The sequence below is a fragment of the Barbus barbus genome (genome assembly GCF_936440315.1).
Source record: "Barbus barbus genome assembly, chromosome: 1".
NCBI lineage: Eukaryota > Metazoa > Chordata > Actinopteri > Cypriniformes > Cyprinidae > Barbus > Barbus barbus.
In genome coordinates this window covers 5,994,414-6,016,863 of record NC_136729.1, presented here as the reverse complement: position 1 = coordinate 6,016,863, position 22,450 = coordinate 5,994,414, and the positions used below count along the sequence as shown (strand labels likewise).

General features: G+C 38.2%; 3 protein-coding genes across 3 annotated transcripts; 2 read left to right on the top strand and 1 right to left on the bottom strand.

The window, feature by feature from the left end:
* The first annotated feature begins 10,922 nt into the window (after positions 1 to 10,922).
* Positions 10,923 to 13,371, top strand: LOC306871211 (bcl2-associated agonist of cell death-like). The gene is made up of 4 exons (XM_079418989.1): positions 10,923 to 11,113; positions 11,706 to 11,848; positions 12,120 to 12,322; positions 12,445 to 13,371. The coding sequence occupies exons 2-4, from the start codon at positions 11,713 to 11,715 to the stop codon at positions 12,556 to 12,558; spliced, it is 453 nt and encodes a 150-aa protein (XP_079275115.1). The 5' UTR covers positions 10,923 to 11,113; positions 11,706 to 11,712; the 3' UTR covers positions 12,559 to 13,371.
* On the bottom strand, positions 12,916 to 14,893 carry LOC306871202 (glyoxal reductase-like). The gene is made up of 2 exons (XM_079418979.1): positions 14,696 to 14,893; positions 12,916 to 14,588 (listed from the first exon to the last, which is right to left on the bottom strand). Exon 2 carries the CDS (start codon positions 14,545 to 14,547, stop codon positions 13,681 to 13,683), a length of 867 nt encoding a protein of 288 aa, XP_079275105.1. The 5' UTR covers positions 14,548 to 14,588; positions 14,696 to 14,893; the 3' UTR covers positions 12,916 to 13,680.
* A 171-nt stretch (positions 14,894 to 15,064) lies between these two features.
* Positions 15,065 to 21,328, top strand: LOC306871193 (uncharacterized protein). Its single transcript, XM_079418966.1, has 10 exons — positions 15,065 to 15,083; positions 15,327 to 15,403; positions 16,597 to 16,672; positions 16,977 to 17,099; positions 17,186 to 17,214; positions 17,381 to 17,517; positions 18,452 to 18,503; positions 18,769 to 18,820; positions 20,291 to 20,358; positions 20,747 to 21,328. The coding sequence occupies exons 2-10, from the start codon at positions 15,359 to 15,361 to the stop codon at positions 20,771 to 20,773; spliced, it is 609 nt and encodes a 202-aa protein (XP_079275092.1). The 5' UTR covers positions 15,065 to 15,083; positions 15,327 to 15,358; the 3' UTR covers positions 20,774 to 21,328.
* Positions 21,329 to 22,450: the final 1,122 nt, after the last annotated feature.

Below are 22,450 nucleotides of genomic sequence, written 5' to 3'. Positions count from 1 at the left end.
TGTTGCTAGGATGAAGTTGCTGATCCTAACTCGCCATCTCCTCATTAGACACGCCTTTAGAGAGAAATGCATCTTTATTGATTATGATTAAGATTATAATAAAATAGTTTTTGTTTTCGATTGTTTTATTTCGTTAAGTGATCATTTAAAGCTTTCTATAGATACATTTATCATGTCTGTGAGTCATGTATTCGCTCAGATTTTGTTAATTTTTGTGAAGCGCTCCTGTTAAAGACGGCAGAAAGCGCATCATGTTTGTTTTCTTTGTTTTATAAAAGAACTACCTTGTGTGCACTCACAATACCAACAAAAATACAAGTAGACCCTTTACAGGTCCGACTGATGTATTACTCTTACCTTTATCAAAAAAAAAAAAAAAAATGACGGTGTAGGCTATTTTAATTTGTTTCCACTAAAAACCAATCCAAGTGTTTGCGCTGGTGCCTCCATGTCCTGCAGAGCAGCTTCCACTCTCCGCACAAACTTACATATATATAGGCTAGGGCACATTATTATTAGCAGGTTTAACGTTTAAACATTGTAATAGGCTTGAACTGTTTTAGTATATCCATAGATTTTATTTTAGGCAAGTCGTGATGATATGAGAAGGCTAAATTTATCAAACATAGGCTATGATCAGCTCATGCCGCTGGCCGCTTGATCGTTACTTAAAAGAAAAACTTATAGGCCATTTAACGAACAAAAATGCTCCAAACGTTTTTCTAAATTAACTTAATAAAAAAACAAAACAAAATATAATAATTTTGCCATTACACACTACTGTTTCGGCTATTAAAATAGTTCAGTTTTGTATAAACTGTTTTAGGAGAAGGGGGGAAAAAGACGGGCTGGGGTCGGACTCTGGCCGGTAATTATGATAAGCTGTTGGAGGTGGGCCGGGCTAGGGCCTGAGCGTCTCGGGCCAGGGCCGGGCTCGGGCCTAAATTTTAGGCCCGTGCAGGGTATCTGCATCGGCCATGAGAAGGACTTAATAATTATCGGTATCATTTAAAATTTTTCATATCGTGCATCCCTACTTCTGATGTTCATTAATGTTTATTTCATGCTATAACTAACAAAGAGGAAGAGATGAGTGAGTGGTTCATGTGATGCTTGAACTGAGAAACTACTTCAATCCATCACATCTGTTGTTTGACTTTTTTTTTTTTTTTTTTTTTAAAGAGACAAAATTTGAAAGCTGAGGCTTTGTTTCATACCTAAAGTAACCTGCTCTGTCTTGCCTGCCGGTGCGTTGCCAGTGTCCTCTTTGCACTGCGTGAGAACATGATGTGTGGCGTGAAAGCACCATGGCTTGTCAGACATAGCAACAGTAACTAATGGGTGCAGGTCTTTGCGAAGGGTCAATTCAATATTTTCATATTTATAATGTTGCAACACATATGTTACCCTCAGTTTGAAAACCTCTGAATTAGTGGATTTGTTTTCATAGTAACACAAAACCCAGGACTGAAGATCAAAACTGCAAAAGAAGTTTTCCAAACGCAAAAGATTTATCTTTATATATGGTTGTTCACTTTTAACCAGGCAGACTGAAATGGGTTTTAGTAAGCAAAGCACTTCGGTGCCATCTTAAAGTTGAGGTATAATGGCAGTAGCAACAGATCATTTCTTCTGTATTGTGATAAGAGTTAAACAGGTTATCAAAAAAGAAAAAATGTAAGGTGGGACTTGGTTCTATCCACCAGTCTGAATTCGAGCTAACAGTCGATTATAAGGGGTGGGTTTGACATATGTCACCAACAACAAGTCTGACTTTTCACCACCGGAAAATCAAGTTAGGACATTTTGATTAAAAATTATGATAAAAAAAAAAATGCATGAATGATTTGTTCACAATTCGATAAAAAAATGTGCATTTAGACAATAGATAAGGTGAATTTATATTTCATGACAATTTTAGAACAACCAGATATCTTGGGAAGGATGAGTGGACCAAGGAATGGCAGACTGATTTGTCTGTGTGCACATTATGCTATACAGGGCTTAACCATAGGAATGTAATCACAAGTCCTGACGTGTGTGCACATTATGAAATCGTGCACATTATGAAAGCCAATCACTTCTATAGAGCGATTAAAAACTACTTGTACACTAGAGTGCAAAAAGCAATTTCTAATACTAGCCATAGCCAGTCCATTTATATGAAATGACCAAAATAATCAAATAATTATAGTCTAGGCTGAGCAGGAGTGGAGGCAGCAAAGTCTGGGGAAACTGATTCACTAAGGCAGACTAGCCCAGGCTTTCTCAGCATTCTCTCTGATATATACACACATTTCATACCTACAGCCCCAGAAGTCTTGTAAGATCTGTCTTCGTATGAGGCCAAACATAGTTCTCATACACAGTTTCATTTAAATACTATGTGATTACAAGCCTGTGCACAAAAAAAACATGTTGCATGAGACATCAACTACTTGTTTATATACAACAAAAAGTTGAGAATCTCCTACAAAAATAAGTTGAGAGAACTCAAAAATCTGCTGAAGCTGGTTGCCTTAAAATTTTAAGTTGGCTCAATTTTTTTTTTGTTTTTTTACAGTGTATCGCATGGACACAATATAACACAGACAGTCCATGGTATAAATGCTGATACCAATTTACGCCATTTCTACTAACAAAACACTGTTTTTTTTGTGAAAAACAGGTCACATTCGCTGACAGCTGTGCTACAAAAAGCAGAAAAGTTCAACCTTTAGAAAGAAGTACTAAAATAGAGATATGGGGATGTTAAACCTGTTTATATCAACAGATTAAAAGTAAACCACTATCAAATGCATCTGATCTTAAAATGAGAGGCATTTCAAAATGGCAACAAAAAAAGCTCCAAAAAATGACAGAGGAAATGATGATCAGGAGCCAGAAGTGGAAGGCTGTTTCAGTTATCGATTAGCTTGTTTATGGTTTATTAAGCCTTGTCTGGCAATTTGTTGTACCATCCATTACAAGGCATCTAAAAGCACATCAGAATGCGAGAGGCCCTACACTGTCCTTTGGAAACACAGAGAGAACACACAGCCCATTAGCTCCACACAGCCAATTAGCAAACAAAAGTGATGTACCCTTGCTTTACATGGGAAGTCTCTGCATTACTTGAGGTCCTTCCAATGTGCAGTGATGGTAATTAGTTCAGAGACATGAGCTGTTTATGCTGCACACATTTACTTCTGGTAAACAAAAACAAACAAAACAAAGCAAAAAAAAATAGTTTGAAAGGATACAGGTCTTACTATATGCTTCGGGATCAATGTAAAAGATATCCAGGTCACATTTTTAGAAAAGAAATACAAATTTACCCTCAAACATTTCATTGCTATATACATAGATGTAAAACATTATATTGAGGTTCATATTTACTTTCCATTATTCACAAAGTTGTTTATTAGATTCTTGTTACTGCAACACTGCATTTTTATATTGGATTAAATTTTTTTTTTTAAAATTTTAAATCTATTTTTAAATTAGTTTGGATTAGAATTAGATTTGGATTAGATTAGATCAGATTGGTTTACATTACATTTTAGGCTTAATTGACATTAATGGCCCTTAATTTTCTTAAAACAAATTGTTGCGTGGTGAAGAATGCGTCCACAAAAAGTGTTCATTCAGAGCCGAGCAGACACGTTCATGCATGCGCATTTTGTGCAGATAGCCTATAAGTCTTAATATAACATTATGTTGTATAAATAATGAAGCGTATTCTATATGAGATAAATGATGAGTAAAATCCCATTGATTAAAACCTGCTATCAAATGCTTCATTCTACTGGTCATCTTCTGCACACGCAGCTCAAAACAGAAATGCAGAACATTAATAACTTTGTCATATACATAACGTTATAATGAGAACACTATTGTTAAAAAAAAGTGAATTCTTAGGGTTTCGCTAACGTTTAATGTTATCTTTTAATCAAAACATAAAACATTATTTTTGTATTTGCGAGGTGTCCGTTACACATTTTCCCTGTGTTTTAACGTCAGTAATTATGAGTGTCAGTGACTCTTGGTAATGTAGCCCCCCCGTCCCTCCCCCAAACATATGATTCGACTATCAGTCGACTATCGGCAAGCTCTGAAAATTCCGATTCGACTATGAAAATACTTAGTCGGGGACACTCCTAATCTACAGTGCATAACATCATCAAAAGATTCAGAGAAACTGGAGAAATCTATGTGTACGTAAAGGACATGGCCGAAGACCTTCGTTGAATGCTCGTGGTCTTCGCACCCTCAGACGACACTGCATCACTCATCGGCATGATTCTGTCATTGACATTACTAAATGGGCCCAGGAATACTTCCAGAAACCACTGTCGATAAACACAATCTGCCGTGCCATCTGCAGAAGCCATATGTGAACATGGAAGTGCCGTCGTGTCCTGGGCCAAGGCTCATTTAAAATGGAGTGGAAAAAAATTAAAGTGGAAACGTGTTCTATGGTCAGACGAGTCCAAATTTGACATTCTTGTTGGAAATCATGGATGGCATGTCCTCCGGGCTAAAGAAGAGGGTGACCTTCCAGCGTGTCATCAGCATTCAGTTCAAAAGCCAACATCTCTGATGGTATGGGGGTGCATATGTGCATACGGTATGGGCAGCTTGCATGTTTTGGAAGGCACTATGAATGCTGAAAGGTATATAAAGGTTTTAGACCAACATATGCTGCTCCCCTCCAGACGACGTTTATTTCAGAGAAGGCCTTGTGTATTTCAGCAGGACAATGCAAAACCACATACTGCAGATAATACAATAAAACAGCATGGCTTTGTAGTAGAAGAGTCGGGGGGCTGAATTGCCTGCAGTCAAGAACTTTCACCTATAGGGAACATTTGGCACATCATTAAACAAAAAATACGTCATAGACGACCACAAACTCTTCAGCAGCTTGAAACCTATATCAGGCAAGAATGGGACCAAATTCCAACACCAAAACTCCAGAAACTCATAACCTCGATGCCCAGACATCTTCAAACTCTTTTGAAAAGAAGAGGAGATGCTACACCATGGTAAACATGCCCCTGTCCCAACTATTTTGAGACCTGTAGCAGGCATCAAATTTGAAATGAGCTCATTTTGTGCATAAAATTCAAAACATTTCTCAGTTTAAACATTTGTTATGTTATCAATGTTCTATTGTGAATAAAATATTGGCTCATGTGATTTTAAATTCTTTTAGTTTTCATTTTATTCCTATTTAAAAATCGTCTCAACATTTCCGGAATTCGGGTTGTATTTTTTTAACCACAACAAAGAAAAAGAAAAACACAAAAGCTAAATTTCCCCCCATTTTTATTTAGTTGGTCAGCAAGCATTAGCTCCACTGTCTTGTTATGCACATTCCATACATAAGAGAGCTTCTTTTGTTGCCATAGCAACAGCTGCAACAGTAGCCTAGCGCTGTGTACTGCAGAAATGTCAAGAAAGAGTAAAAAGTTGGCTCTTGCGTTGGCTTTTGAAGTTAACGGGAAAGAAAATGTCGATTCACAACGACGTTTGTGGGTGCACAACATTATATGGGGAAGGAACCAATATGGTGCTTACAACAATTTAGTCCAGGAGCTCCGGTTGGATGATGCACGGTTTGCGGCATATTTTAGACTAAACAAAAGTCAATTTGAAGACCTGCTACAAATCATTGCACCACTGATTGCAAAAACGCAGACAAAATTCAGGGAGACCATCAGCCCGGAGGAACGTCTCTGCATTTGTTTAAGGTGAGTCGTCCAAATTTTCTGATCTCTCTTTTGACAGGTCCCACTAGCTAACGTTACATACCTACGTCAATTTGAAATGCAAGATTCACATGAAAGGGCATTAAAAAAAAAACTACCAAAAAACTACCACGTTTTCATTTCGTTATGTTCGTTATGTTTTCATTTGTCACATAAGCCTACATAGTTATAAACGGGATACAAAGGTACTAAAACAATAATTAAGCCAGTCCAACACATCTTGTAATGCAGCATATGCCACTAAATGGCCTCATATTCAACTACAAAGGAACATTTTCAATAGTTCTCCTTGCAGTTGTTGATGCCAGGTATCGCATCAACTGGACTAAGAACGCATCCCTGCGGTGCTCCTGTGTTAATGGTGATAACAGATGATGTATGGTTGCCCACCCTGACATTCTGTGGTCTGTTGGTGAGGAAATCCAAAATCCATGAACAGAGTGTGGTGGTTAGTCCCAGGTCATTCAGCTTGTTTACAAGTTTGTATGGCACAATGGTATTAAATGCCGAGCTGAAATCTACAAATAGCATCCTAACATATGTATTGGGATGCTCCAGATGAGTAAGGGTGGTGTGAAGTGCGATTGAGATTGCATCCTCTGTTTTTCTGTTCCTACAGTAAGCAAACTGTAGGCTGTCCAGGTCAGCAGGGATGTTGGCTTTGATGTGTGAAAGAACAAGTCTCTCAAAGCACTTCATGATAATTGGTGTCAGAGCGACTGGGCGATAGTCATTCAGACATTTTACTGACTGTTTTTTGGGCACAGGAATGATGGTAGTTGATTTAAGGCATGTTGGGACTACAGCCTGCTGCAGAGACAGATTGAAGATGCTGGTGAACACCCCCGCCAGTTGGTCAGCACATGACTTCAGCGTGCGACCTGGAACTTTGTCTGGTCCTGCTGCTTTATTGACATTGATCCTCCTTAGCGTGGATCTCACCTGATGGCGTTCGAAGACAGGTACCGGCTCCTCTATGGGTGATGGTGTTGTCTGGATTTCCATGCTGTTGGAGTGACCGTCAAAGCGCGCAAAGAACTGGTTCAGGGTGTCAGGGAGCGTGGCATCATGGCTGGACAACGAGGGGCTGTTCTTATAGTCCGTTAGGGCTTTAATGCCTGTCCACATACTGCGGGGGTTGTTATCTTTAAAATGGCCCTCGATGCGTTGTTGATGCCTGTGTTTTGCTGCTTTAATGCCCTTCTTGAGATCTTTCCGAGCATTACTGTAAGCCAGCCTGTCCCCTGACCTGTAGGCAGCGTTCCTCACTTTCAGTAATGAGCGTACATTCCCATCAAGCCATGGTTTTTGATTTGGGTACACCATGCTGGTCTTGGTCGTTAACACAGTGTCAGTGCAGAAGGCTATGTATCCTAAAACAGATGAGCTATATTCTTCCAGATCTGTGCTCGCAAACAAATCCCAGTCTGTATTTTCAAAACAGTCCTGCAGGCGTGAAGTAGATTCCTCATTCCAGACTTGGACCGTTTTGACAGTTGGTCTTGTTCTGCAGATCAGAGGTCTGTAGGATGGAATCAGGTCTATAGAGATGTGATCTGACAAACCTAGGTGTGGAGATGGGGCTGCTTTATAAGCTCTTGGGATGTTGGTGTATACTTGATCCAATATATTATTGTCTCTGGTCGGAAAGTGTATGCTGGTGTGTAGTTTGGGCATCATAGTAATTGCATAGTTTATTATCTTTGCTTTTACTGTTAAAAAAAATTACAATTTAATATTTGTAAATTATTATTACAGTTAATGGTAATGCTATAGCTAAACTGTTAATCTAAGGCTATTCTTCAAATTCCAAATCAAAGAACAATGTTTGCATTCTCAGCCTCGCCATAGCCTGCTTGCGAGGCTCAAGTCTTCTTAATGCTGATGCAAAACTAAGCAGAAAGTGCTCATGCTCATCTACATCTCGGACTTTGCCCGACATTTTAAAATGGTGAAATCTGAAAGGGCAAACAAAAGAAAATAAGTTTGTTGAAAATTGCCTAAATTTAACCTTCACTTGTTTGCATTTTGCTCTGGACAGTGGACAGTCGCAAGACAGAATTTTCATCAGCACCATCCATGTGCAAGCACATTTTTTTGTGATTTCAGCAACAAAGACCCATGGTCAATGCGCAGAATGCAGAAAATGAAGTTTACCTGAACCTTAAAATTAAATATTCTTCTACAAATTCACAAGCAATTAAATCCGAAGCATGCACAGTGCATTGCTGGCTGGTTCAGCACCATATTATACTTTAACTAAAGTGAGATAAGCAAAAGACAGTTAAACTCACCATGATGTTGAACTGCCCACTGAAAGTGATTTTTGATGTGATAATACATCAGTTCTGGCATACTGGAGTAACTGCAGAATGGGCACTCACTAGTGCAGCTTTTTAAATACTGCTCACATTCCCCCTTGCTTAACACAGTTTTGTGCATTTTTGCAAGGGATAATGGCTCTTAAAAGAGCCTTTGGGTTATAAATTGAGGAACAACAAAAAAAGAGGAGAGATGGAGGGGTGGGGATGACAAGGATCTGCAAACAGAAGGAAATACAGAGAATCAGTATTAGATATTATTATAATAATATCTACATAATTAACATTTAATCATTTTATTCACAGAAAAACAATAAATTTGTATAGCCATTGTTAATATGAACTTGTCCTATATTACTTCTGCTGGTTTAGTTTTGCCACTGTATTTATTTTTAAGGGGCTTATTTTGGGAACACTATATCAAATTCATAATCAACCACACACTAACGTTCTAATGCTGCCTTCAAGTGCTCTCGTAAATATTGCACATGAACGCCCTCCCATTCCAAAACTTTAATGGGATGAGCTCGTAATTACAACTTCAATAGTGAGAATTATTAAATTTCCGATAGAACGTGAAGGCAGCATTATGCCATGCTTTTGGGAAACGCAGACCTGGTTATTTAAAAGCAGACCTTTACACCTTGCGTGACATGGCTGAGTGAGTAAAGTTATGCGATTTTATTTTGAAACTACTTTACATTTCCTTTTAACAACACACTAAACGGCACTTCAGAATTAAAAATTGTAATTAAACAAATTAGACAAGAGACGTAGCTCGCCTGTACTTACCATGCAGCCAAGAAGAACGTAAATGAAAAACCGCTAGAATCCGACGTAATGACTTGACGCCACTAACCAATGAGAACAGTTGTAGGTGGGACGAGATGTGCAGCCCCGCCTCGATCTACGTCATTACTTTGCCACTAACCAATGAGAAGCATTGTGGGCGGGGCGACACGTGCAGCCCCGCCTCAATCTGCAGGCTGCAGCCGGGTGCTTCTCGTTAGTTTGGTTTAGTAAGCAATCTTTTATATTTTAGGCAGTATTTAAGTTTTTGGCTGTATATCTAAAAATGCATGATTTTTCTAGCTTTAACATTGTAGCCTCGAGATCAGAGCTTGACTAGCTGTTCCATGAAGATTATTATGGTTTTATGCATTGATCCTAACTCACTGGGACGGCTAACGTTGTTACCTTATGCAGGGACTTTTCCAGGATAGTGCAAAGAAATCAGTATCAAATTATCTATCATCATCAAATCAATAAAGCAGTTCCAATAGCTTTGAGATGTCTGGCTGGTAACAGTTTATATTAGATTATATTAGAAATAGAGGTCAGAACAAAACCAGAATAAGTATGCCAACTAAACACTTGAATTGTAGGCCTATATACAGTTCATTCATAAAGTAGTCAGACCCATTTTGCCCACATTTGTTACAGTCTTGAGTTGAAATTGTTCACATACATATTTAACCTCACCAATATATGCTCACTGCCCTATTGTGATGAATTGATAATAGTTTTGACGGGTTTTTTTAGCAAATGTAAAACATAAATAATATCACCTTAACATTAGTATTCAGACCTTTCAGTGTTACATATAGACAGCTGTCTATCTTTCCTTGACCAGTTTATTCAAGAATTTACCACTGGTAGACCTCCGATCAGAACACCTGAAAGATATACAAGTTAAAATGACATAGTAAAGGGCTTTAATACTTAAATCAATGTGTTTTTATTTTATTTTAATAAATGTGCCAAAATGTGTGTTGTCATCGTGGTTCAAGTGTACTTTGTATGTTTTTTTTTATTCCACAATGACAACATTATAAAGAGTGAAGCGTTCTGGTTACGTTTTGTTGCATTTGTTGCAAAGCAGCTTTACAGAAAATATTAAGTTTCTACATTGTATTTAGGAGTAGGTTATTAGCACTATTCTTATTAGGAGGATTCCCTTTAGCACTGAAAATAGTCCAGCAAGGACTGAAACGTGTGTGTGAGAGTGTGTGTGTGTGTAAGTGAGGGTGTGTGTGTGTGTGTGTGTGTAAGTGAGAGTGTGTGTGTGTGAGAGAGAGAGAGTGTGTGTGTGTGTGTGTGTGTGTGTGAGAGAGAGAGAGAGAGTGTGTGTGTGTGTGAGAGTGTGTGTGTGTGTGTAAGTGAGAGTGTGTGTGTGTGTGTGTGTGTGAGAGAGAGAGAGAGAGTGTGTGTGTGTGTGTGTGTGTGTGTGTGTGAGAGAGAGAGTGTGTGTGTGTAAGTGAGAGTGTGTGTGTGTGTGTGTAAGTGAGAGTGTGTGTGTGTGTGTGTGTGTGTGTTTATGTGGTTTATGAGGACACAAATTTGTATAATGATATGGGTATGACAGAGGTATTACAATATGAAGGTGGTTTATGAGGACACTGCCTATGTCCCCGTAATTCAAAAGGCTTAAAAAACATACTAAATTGTGTTTTTTTGAAAATCTAAAAATGCACAAAGTCTTTAACTGAAAAAAACTCTTTAACTGACCACTCTCCTGATAAACGAAAATGAAAATAATTAAAATTATACAAATAATTAATATTATAAAAATACAATTATTTCAAGTCATCCATTTTTCATGTATTCTTTATTTGGTAAATGATCGGGTCCATAATTTTTAAATGGGTTTTCTATAAAATTCTTTAGGGCTCAAACGTTTAATAAAAAAAAAAAAAAAAGAAGAAGAAGACGAAACGTTTAATAAAACAACGCCTGTGTTTATTTCAATGAATTTGTTATTGCATTATGTGTGAGCTGGAGGTGTTGCGCTTCTACTCCCCACAGCACGGGTGCGTGTCAGGACAGCAGCAGGAACCCAAACAGAGCCAGTCCAAAAAAAACACAGAGACCCAGATCACCCGGAAGACTGTCCGCAGGACGCCGACAGACTCCAAAAATCTGTGGATAACTCGATAGTTTAAATATTAATAATTAAACAAATACACGACGCGATTCTGAATACACTACAAAGCAGGACTGAAACTTTAAAAAAAGTTATCAACCCGCGGACGTTGGACGGTACAACCTCTTTTTAAGGTTTTGGGGGTGGCACTGAGCCTCAAAGTTGTAAAGAGAAGTTTCCTGTTGATCCCCGTTTTTATTTGTGACCGTGTGAGATTACAACCGTATCTTAAAATGTAATAATTATGGTTGCCATCATGATACGTAACTCAACAAACATATAAGTATTTAGCATTTGCAGAACTAAATTAAAAAAGCCTGGTTTGGTAATACTGTTATGATGTTTACTGTCGGATAATGCATGTTATTTCTTTGAAACCAGTTCTGAGAAATATGTCTGTGTTAGTTTACACTATAAACGATCGCGTCGAAGTCTGTCTGAGTTCAGATCATAACACTGTTTATTTTGGTGGTGGCTCAATGCTGCGCAACAGTGTTGCCTGTATTAATCAAGCAGTATTGCACTGTTTCTCTCATCTTTACTAGTAGCTTATGAGGTTATAATGTTGATCCGTTTGAGGATAAGCTATTTCATAATGTGAAATAACACACAAACAGCAATAACCAATGTTTCCATTTACTTAAACAGCAAATTTAGAAATGTGCATGAATAAAAATATAATTAATAAATTTTTCTTTTAACTTGCAGTTTAATCATGGCACAAATGTTCAGTATTTCTGACAATGAGTCAGAGACTGAGACATCGGAAGACCTTGAGAAATCAGGCCAGATGAAAAATAACAGTGGATCACCACAGAGAAAGCAGCATCTCGTGTCTGATAAGCTGAAAGGTGAGTCAGTCTCAAGGGCCTGTAGGATAGTTACAAGAACACACGTCATTTCTGTTGTATCCTGGATACACAGCACAGCAGATCACAGTTACAAGCAAATACAAGACTGTTGCACATTGCTCAAAATCTCAAACATATTTTTTTCACTCGAATAAACTCTGTGGTGGCATTGGTTTTAGCTTGTAAAACCAATAATACAGAATATTTTAAATGTACTCTAACGTAAGGTCTGATCCGATCAGGTGTCATTCAATAGCAAATGTCATTGTAGGAGAACTAGGGAGACACAGGAATCTTTCCATTAATGACGAGGACCTACTGGACACCGGGGCAGCAGATGAAGGCAATTTGGTTGGAGGTGATCCTTTCAGGCAGAGATCTCGCTCGGCTCCTCCTGCTTTGTGGGCAGCTAAGAAATATGGCCAAAAGCTAAGGAGAATGAGTGATGAGTTTGACATCCTCCTTGATAAAGGGGTAAGGAAGCCTAGTTCCATTAAGAATAGTGATCAACATGCAAGGTGAACTAAAACTCTGTTTAACCTACTTATTAAACAATGGAAAATTAAAATGATTTTCTTATCTTAAATCTCTTACAGATGAAGAGGGTGAAGAGCGCAGGAACAACACGTCAGATGTGGCAATCCCCCAGCTGGTTTGCATTCCTTTGGAGTCACAAAGAGTCTGATGCCGAGTCGCGCCCCGCAGAGTGACTGACAGCGAATGAATGATGGAAGAAGGGTGAAAAGAGGACTACTGTACATAACAATTGGTGGCAGAAGAAAAGGATGCACTGCTGTGAACAGAAGGAATAATTCCATTGACTGGTTTTAAACCCTTTTCATGAACTGCACTGGGACCCTTGACTGTGGGAAAGCACAATCGGTTTCTCACTGGCATGTGCTAGCCTACAAGAATGACAAAACCGGAAAATCACTAATTTTCCTTGAGCTCTAGGAATATTATGCAGTAAATCTCATGAATGTGAGAAAGCTGGATATCGCCTTACTCAAATCATAGACTTCCTGCTACTCTGCCACATCGGTTTTTGTTTTCAGATGAAATCAAAAGACATTGAAGGTATTTTATTATACATTATCTTGTTAAATGAATTTAATAATATTTTTAGACCGTCAGCTGTACAAAAAAAAAAAATCAGTTTTTACTGTATAGGGACTTTGGACACTTTGAAGAGTCCTTTTGCTTTATTACCATCTCTTGAGTCATAAAAATCTATTGGAAGTTTCTACAACTAATAAACCCAAAAGCTTAAAAACAAGAATGGGTCGAAACACCCAAGAGAGCAGGGGACACAATCAATACTGGTATTACTTGAACATAACAGATTTTCAATGCCTTGTAACTTTTTTATTGATTAAAAACATTTTACTGTGATGTTATTGTTTGTAACCAATATAGCCTATTAAGAAACGAAAAAATCACTTTCAGCACTGGTTGTTCTTACATCTTTCTGAAACGTAATATGTAAGTACTGTTCTTTGTGTAATAGAATTTGGCAATACTTCAAACTGTAGTTGTTTACTTGTGCATTAGTCACACTCCTTTGTTTTATGTGAGGTGCACCAGAAATTGTAAGCAGAGGTTGAACTTGGACATGCGGCTTAAAACACACTCCTGACACTATTACAGAGTTGGCCAACTAAATATTCCCTATGGGAATTTGCTAATGCCTCAGTTGTTTTCAATTCTGGTTTAATATACTGTTTGCATCAGAACATCTCTCACTGTTCCTTTTCAAATGGTCTAGCAAAAGATAAAGTAGTAGGAATTTCAGTAAGTCAAAAATTCATTGAGTTTTTGTCAATGAGTTGTCTTTAAGACACTTGTGTTGGATCCCAGCAGAACTTCTCCCCACAATCAAGAGCAGAGAGCCTTTCCACATCCTCCTCGCTAATCTCAAAGTCAAACAGACGCCCATTCTCCTCCACACGTTCTGGCTGACGTGATTTTGGCAGTACTGGAATGTTCTGTTGTACGGCCCACCTCAGCAACACTTGGGCTGATGTCCTCCCATGTTTTTTTGCTAAATCCAGAACCACATGGTCTGATAGTAGAACCCCTGTTCCAAGAGACGAGTATGCCTGAAAACACACCCCTCTTTCCTTACAAAGTGCCCTCAAGTCCTTTTGAACTAGCTTTGGGTGGAACTCGACCTGAAGAACTGCTGGGGGCACTTTACAGCTCTTCAGTAGCTCCTGCATGTGCTCTACGGTGTAATTAGACACCCCAATGGCCCAAAATTTTCCTTCCAAGTAGAACTCCTCCAAGACTGTCCAACTTTGAGCACGATTTTCAGGGTTTCGTTTATCCCCCGCTGGCAGCCCCTGAGTACCTGGCCAATGAATAAGATATAGGTCAATGTAGCCCAATCCTAAATGCTCCAGGCTCCTCAGGCAACCATCTCTGGCTTTGGACCCCTGATCTTTGGGACCTAGTTTACTAGTAATAAAAACATCTTCTCGAGAGAGGCCATGCTTGGGCAGCAGGCAACGGAGGGCATGACCTAATTGTGCTTCATTATGGTACACTGCCGCAGTGTCAAAAGCACGGTAACCAGCTGTCAAAGCTGCATCCACAGCATTATAAGTGTCCTCTTGACCCTGCAAACGGAAAGTGCCCAGTCCCAACAGAGGCATCCGAGTCCCAGTGTTGAGAAATACAGATGGCTGAAGGTCAGTCATTTGGAGAGAAGAAGAAAGCCTTGTTTTGGAGACTATGAAAGCTGTAGTGCATAAGGATGAAGTGTTGAAGCTTGTGCATTAAGAATAATATATTTAAATGCATTGAGTTGATAAAATTGGAGCAACGTTAACAGAGACATAAACTCACCCTGCAAGTTTTTTTGAAAATGAAACAACAAACAGACGCCAGTGACTTCAACACGGTTAAGGTTCAATGATCTGCTCCACGTAAATAACAATCCTATTTTATCTACGTTCTACCTGTAACGAGTAAGCGATAATCTTTCTCATACAGCCTTATCTATGTCAACTGTTGTACAACCCGCTCAACCTAACTTGATCATGTGACAATAAAGGGGCGGGTCATATTTTTGTGGTTGGAACTCTAGAGATAGCAGCAGCGGTTTTGCGTCTCACTGGATGTCGCATTTGACCAATCAGAGTTTGTTTTCATGACTTGAGGGCGGGACCGCTGACAGGCCCGAGCTCTTTTTCAACGTTCTTAACAGTTGGCGCGAAATACTTGAGGCGTTACGGTAATTTATTATTTTGCCTCTGGGTGTTTATTAACCATGTCATTTACATTTATATATTTAAAAAAAAAAATAAGATTCTGTATTGGCTTTATAAATTACAGAATCTCAGGGAATTGATCGTTTGAACCTAGCAAGCTGGAGTTGTTTAATAATCTGGATTTCTGTAAACTATACACATATAAACATAAAACATGCATTTATCATATAGGTAATACCATACCTCTTGTTTAATATTTTTTCCAGTGAAGGTTCAATTTATACTTAAAGGAGTAACAATGTCAATCCAGGCCTTTCAAGATAAGAAGAGGAGACATGAGCAGGCAAGACAATGCAAGCTTATTTTATTTGTTTAATATAAAGTATGCTATATTATTTTGAATTTTGAATACCTTTATGATTTTTACTTTTACCTTTACCTTTACAATATACATTTATTAGATTAGATTAGATTCAACTTTATTGTCATTGCACATGTAAGGTACAGGGCAACAAAATACAGTTAGCATCAAACCAGAAGTGCAATAAGCAGAGGTACAGGATATACAGTGCCTACAATATGTTACATATGTACAGAAATATACAGATAAGGCAGTAGTACTATGGACATAATTTACAAATGTTTAAATACTATCAGTATGATATACAGATGGGTGATATGAACATACTATACAGATGGATTGTGCAGTAAATGTATGTACGCTATGAGCAAAAACTATTAATATAATTACAAATGGATATGAATAAGCTATACATTAAGATATATAAACACTAGTGCAATGAACATTGAAAGTGCATAGAAATAAATATTTACAGTACATAGTACTCAGTGTGTAGATTGTTTTTTTTGTTTTGTTTTTAAATCGATTTAATGATGGGGAGGGGTGAAGACTTTGTAGTGGTGTGTGAGGGGGTATCATTGGGCAGAGTTTAGTAGGGAAACGGCTGTTCCTGAGTCTGCTTGTCCTTGTTCGGAGGCTCCTGAAGCGCCTCCCAGAGGGCAGTAAGTTAAACAGTCTATGGTCAGGGTGAGAGGAGTCCTTAAGAATGCCGAGAGCTCGACGTAAACAGCGTTTTCTCTGGACATCCTCAATGGCAGGAAGTGGTGTCCCTGTGATGCGTAGGGCGGTTTTCACCACCCTCTGCAGTGCCTTGTGGTCAGCAGCTGAGCAGTTCCCATACCAGACTGTGATGCAGTTGGTCAGGATGCTTTCAATCGCACACCGGTAGAAGTTCACCAGGATGGTTTTAGACTATATTGTTGACTATATTGTAAAGGCTTTACCTTTACAATATAGTCTACCTTTTTGATATTAGATGTCAAAAAGAGGTAATTTCTCTAGAAATAGCCTATCTGATTTGGACATTGTCTTTTATAGCGTTCATGAGGAAGAAATGCTGTATGGAGCGCTAGTCAGTGAGGAGCTGGAGGTTTTTTAAGATCAGGATTATCATTTTGGGTTTGATTTAGTAAACCTTGGGAAGATTTCATTCCTAATCGGATTTTGTTTTGCAGAATGCTGTGCGTGCAGTACTTGCAAACCTGGATGGTCTTCACCCCTTCACCACCCAGCATTTCAAAATTTTTCCCTGTATGCTTCTCTGAATATAACTACCCAAAAATGAAATTGCTGTTCCAAACCTGTAGAGCTGTTATCTTTCTTCTGCAGAACATCAGGGCCCAAACAGTTTTGGTTACCTTTGACTTACACTTTATGGAAAAAAAACGCTAAGACATTTTGTAAATAACATTTCTTCTGTTCCACGGAAGAAAAAAGTAGTACATGAGGTTAAGTAAATGATAACCATACTTTTGGCTCTTAAACTAAAAGTGATAACTACAATTTATACAAGTCATGAACCATTGCTTTCCTTGACAACACACCACACTTACAGACAAAAGTAAATGGGAACAAGTGTCCAAAATGAAGTTCATGAAAGAGGGTGTAAAACTGTCTCCATACCTCTTCCTTATCACACTGTATGTAGAGTATCGTGAACCAGCCTTTCCATATGCAGGTGGGAGTTCTCTCAATATCACATTTTCACTATGACACATGCTTTAAATGAACTTAATCTTTAACACTTTGACTCTTGTTCAGCAGTGAAAAATACCAATGCCTGGAACACACCGGTGAGTATCTTTTGTTAAATATTCATTTAAGTTATGTTGGAATTATTTTGTGGTTCATTTCTCATTTGAACCTGTAAAAATTAAATACATAATGTTTTGCGATGGTGCTTGATTCATATCATTGTGATTGTCAGAAGCTGACAAAAGTAAATGTAAATGCCCACAGGAGAAACAGTCTATATCGAAAAGTCCACAGTGTGCTAGTGAGCCAAGGAGGACAGAGCAAACCACTGCAATGGATCATCCAGAAGAGGGCACTATGAACCAACACAAGGATAATAAGCAAACCCCAGAGTGCTTTCAGTAAGTGTGTTGATGTGCTGCTTTTTTATATGCTGCATGAGGTAATAAATCAATGTCAAGTCTTGTCCTTCACTTATGCAAATCTGTCTTTCCTTCAAAGTGTATTTAGTTATTTTTATTCTAATCTGTATTTCTTTAAAGTCCTTGCTGGATGCATAATGTCACAATACAACATAAATGGGAATAAAATAATAATGAATAATACAACAATAGAACAGGCCCTTCATCACATGACTCATCCAGTAAATAGATGCCAATCATTTAAAAGACCATTTGGAGTGATGATGAAACCAAGCCATACAAGTATGGTGTTTATAAATACTTTTCATGGGACCTTGCTGTCAGACAGACACAAGGGGACATTTGTGGGATTTTCCACTTTGTTTTCAGTGATGGTTAATAAACTGATAAGATTGCTGACCCGAGTGATGATGTGTTGAGTCACATGCAGCATTATGAAACAGCAGAGCAGAGGAGCCTGAGCATGGGGCGCCATCTCAATGAAGCTGTCACTCAATCTGCAGGCAGAACATAATAATTTAGCTGTTAAAATAACATCCCATCTCATCCAATTCCTCCGCATAGAAAGAGATGCACAAATCAATAAGCTAGTGGAGAACAGAATTTGACATGTACTTTTAATTCCGTCATGTCCTCATTTTGTTTGTGGTGGGTGATGAGAAAATTATGATGTTGGTTCATTCTGGCGAAGACTTCAGTAATTCGGTGGAGTTTACACAACTCACCTACTGCAGTATCAAAAATAGATGTCTTTTCATAGGGAATTTGTGTGTATGTGTGCAAGCCCTCAGGCTCATACGCTTGTAGACTTGCCTAAAACAGGTTTTTTGTTTTTATGTTAAATGTGCTGGAAAAGGGAACAGGAATTAGATGTGTCAAAAAATGAGAACAAATAGATATTTCTCTCTTTCAGGGAGTCCCCTTCCTCGGCCAATGGTGCAGAAGAGATAGTTTGTGGCAGTGAGGTTAGTGGATGAACGTGTGTTTTGGGAAGCCAGTTTTTCTCTCCATAACTTACACACACACCATCTCAATTGTTAATCATTTTTAATTGCCCCTGCAGGGTGCACAATCTGACATATTAGCTCATTCGGGTGGCATAACTACTCCATTATGTTAATTATAGCAGCTGATAAAAATAAAAAACCTGTTTCAGGTACTTTTCATTTGTGAGCACATCCATCATTGGTATGTTCTTCATTTCTCTCTCTCAATTCTATTCTGTTGTAGATTCATGCTGATTCACATGTGACTTGTCTACCAGCACTCGATGTACATGAGGGTAAATTGCATATTCAACATATCAGTAGCTTTCCTAATATATTAGTGATCCAACCCAAATAATGTAAGCAGAACTGTGCCTTTTGAATCCCACAATTCTGCTCACAATTTTTTCTTTTATTAGTCATCAAATCACTTTCCTTTTTTAGGTTTAATGGGATAGTTTACCATTTCAAATCACATGAGCCAATATTTTATTCACAATAGAACATTGATAACATAACAAATGTTTAAACTGAGAATTTTTACAATTTTATGCACAAAATGAGCTCATTTCAAATTTGATGCCTGCTGCAGGTCTCAAAATAGTTGGGACAGGGGCATGTTTACCATGGTGTAGCATCTCCTCTTCTTTTCAAAACAATGTGAAGACGACTGGGCATCGAGGTTATTATAAGTTTCTGGAGTTTTGGTGTTGGAATTTGGTCCCATTCTTGCCTGATATAGGTTTCCAGATGCTGAAGAGTTTGTGGTCGTCTTTGACATATTTTTTGTTTAATGATGAGCCAAATGTTCTCTATAAGTGAAATATCTGGACTGCAGGCAGGCAAATTCAGCACCCAAACTCTTCTACTACAAACCATGCTGTTTTATTGTATTAGCTGCAGTATGTGGTTTTGCATTGTCCTGCTGAAATACACAAAGCCTTCCCTGAAATAGACATCATCTGGAGGGGAGCATATGTTGCTCTAAACCCTTTACCGCTCAGCATTCATAGGGCCTCGTTTACGAAACAAACGTACGACCGAAAATTGGGCGTACGGTCGTTTCTACGTAAAACTTGGAATTTATCAATATGGACACGAGTGGTGGCTACGATCAAATCTCATGTCAGGTCTGAGCTCGTGTACGCAAGTTTTTGAGTTAGCCTGAACTTGCGTGCAGCATAGAGAATTTCAGAGAATTGTATAATGACAGTGTAACCTACCAGGGAGTAACATAGAAAAAAAAGGACAATGTTATTAACTTAATAATATAACAAAAATTATTGAGAACTATTCAAAAGAAGAAAATTTATAAAAGAAAATATTCATTTTACATAAATGTATGGTTTTGTTGGTTATTAATGTGACCAATAGGGAGCCATCTTCAAGTTAAAAATGCCCAATGAGAGTGCGGAATGCGGCACAGCGGAAAAAAATTCGATTTCCGGGGTTTAGCACGAGGTTCACATATGCAGAATCTTAAGCAGCTCTTTCGCGTGCACGGATTCCTGACGAGCGCGGTGTTCATTGACGCTCCAGGAAAAAAAAGAAAAGAAAGAAACCACCTCTTAGATGAATTCTGTCGATGAATTTATGTGAATAAAATGACGAACTTTATTTTGCATTAATTGTGAATGCATCTGATATTGCCAATTGAGTGAAATACACGTTCAGCTTATACATATCAAAGTGTATAATAACATATGCTCAGTTAGTGTTAGAGCATCGCTAAAGAGCTTACTGATTGTATTTTTGATTTAAAAAAGGCAGAAGAAAAGGATTTAAAGGAGACAAGATACATCTATGCTTTTCTGGAATTTTAGCGATCTCCTTGGTAAGTCAGGTTTCAATGTTAATAGTTACAAATCAAATCGTTACTATAGTTTAAGAAGTAAAACAAGAAATTTAAATCTGTGAGTGATTTATGTTGAAAAAAATGTGTAAAGCTGTATTTGAGAAATAACAGCTAACTGTGTGACCAGCTACGTGATGAGAAATGGTCAGTCATATGCAAATGCGTGCGTTATCTGGAAAAAAAAGCAGTCACAGACATTCCATGTGTGAAGAAAATATTCTTTAATTGAAAAATGCATATACAAATATTCAAGTTTTGTGTAAAATGTCTGATGTACAGTGATCAGTTTATTTTCAGAGTTAAGATTTTATTCTATGTTGTTACAATGAAGATATTAATGATTGTTTTGTGACCTTGTCTGTTCAAGGTCAGGTTTTTTTTTTTGTGTGTGTGAATCTGTCCTTTTCCATGATGGTGCCATCTGTCTGATGTGATGTTCAGGATTGTCCCGGCCTTCCAGTAGTTCTGAGGAGGGTTTGGACTGGCGAGCCACCTTGAGTCTGTTCTTGGATCTTTTTCCTTCTTTCTGTGGGAAAAGACAGGTTTTTCTGAATTCTGCGACTAGTAGGAAATCAAATGACTTTTTCTTTTCTTGGATGGAGACACTTTTCCTTGTCGACAGATATAGACATTTAAATATCTATGTGGACTATTCATAAGACAGTTTTCCTTAAAACATTGAACAATTCAGTGTTGAAATTGAAGGGTATCTATTATATTTCATTGAGAATGGTTGGTTTTCTATTTTGATTTACAACTGGTGTTGTATGTGTTTTTTTTTGTTTGTTTTATAATTGAACACTGATTGATTTAAAAGAACAAATAGTCACAACAGAAAGTTGAGCAACCACAATTCAATTTGTGAAAATATTGTTTGTTTTTGTTTATTTTATTTCTATTAATTGAGTCAACTTACCAGCTGTGTGTTTTCAAAATACAAATCTTAAGTAAAACTAAATCTTAAGAGTCAGGTCTGTTCACTGTTGTTGTGGCATCTTTCTCAGCAGCGAATCTATTCTTCTGAGACACCGGTCCATAGATTGGCATTATAATACCTGCAAATTATTTGCCATACAAGCAAGCGCTACAAAAAGTTAGCGAGCCAGCCAGGAGATTGATTGCCTGACAACAACAGTGACTTCTCAGTGTGACAAATCAGAGAGAACTCTTATTGTGAAAGAAGCTATCTAAGTGTTAATATTATGGATGTAGTAGAAAACGTGAATGTTTCCAATGCTGTCATAGTTGGTGGCATAACATTGAGTGAATCTGACCAAAACCTAGAAGCATGGCTCATGCGGTATGGCAGTATTAGTCGTACTCTGCTTATTGATGATCCAGCATCCGAATTTCATCGGCAGGCTATAATAGAGTTTGCGCATAGCTCTGCAATAAATAATAAAGAACCTGAAGTCTCTGTTGCCTTTAAGAATTGTTAGCACTTCAGATGCCGATGTTATATTCACTGTGCGTGCCCTAAGCAGTGTGTACCCACCTGTAGTTAAAGACGATGTTACTGAGGGCTATTTGTCAGAATTGAAAGCCATTGCTAACGTTGCTGGAAAATCTTTTCAAGAAGTGCTTCAAGAGGAGTTAGCGAAGATAAGGTCAATTGGCCCTACCACTGAACAGCTACCTAGGTTGGACGAGAGACAAGGATGTCTTGTAGCAGACTCCCAAACTCGGGGACTCAGCAATGCTAGTTCATTAAATGACCGTGGGTCTCCCGCCACATCACCTAGAATGGGAGAAGGTAGAGATACAATTCTCTCACCAGACGTTTCTCCATTGCTGGGTGTTGAAAGCAAGAAAACCCAAAACCTGTCCAAGGAAAATTAGATGAATGCTGTACCTACTAGTGCTGGAATTAACCATCCTTCAGCCACAGGGATGCCATATCCAGCTCTGAACATGGATATGATAGATCCTCCCAGTGTGCAGAGAGTTGTGGTTGAGCATGCTGTAAGGACAAGTGATGTGACAGCCCAGCATACTTCCTTACGTCTCAGATCTTTCTCAGGGAAAATTCCACGTCCACCAAATGAGCCAGACTTTGAAACATGGCGAGCAA

What these genes read in the sequence shown, in the direction of transcription:
- LOC306871193 (XM_079418966.1), top strand. Translation starts at nt 15,359, where the DNA reads ATGTCAATCCAGGCCTTTCAAGATAAGAAGAGGAGACATGAGCAG. An exon ending in AGAAGAGGAGACATGAGCAG is followed by an intron (nt 15,404 to 16,596) that starts GCAAGACAATGC and finishes TTTGTTTTGCAG; the next exon opens with AATGCTGTGCGTGCAGTACT. An exon ending in AGATAGTTTGTGGCAGTGAG is followed by an intron (nt 18,504 to 18,768) that starts GTTAGTGGATGA and finishes ATTCTGTTGTAG; the next exon opens with ATTCATGCTGATTCACATGT.
- LOC306871202 (XM_079418979.1), bottom strand. Translation starts at nt 14,547, where the DNA reads ATGACTGACCTTCAGCCATCTGTATTTCTCAACACTGGGACTCGGATG.
- LOC306871211 (XM_079418989.1), top strand. Translation starts at nt 11,713, where the DNA reads ATGGCACAAATGTTCAGTATTTCTGACAATGAGTCAGAGACTGAGACA. An exon ending in CGTGTCTGATAAGCTGAAAG is followed by an intron (nt 11,849 to 12,119) that starts GTGAGTCAGTCT and finishes ATGTCATTGTAG; the next exon opens with GAGAACTAGGGAGACACAGG. An exon ending in ACATCCTCCTTGATAAAGGG is followed by an intron (nt 12,323 to 12,444) that starts GTAAGGAAGCCT and finishes AATCTCTTACAG; the next exon opens with ATGAAGAGGGTGAAGAGCGC.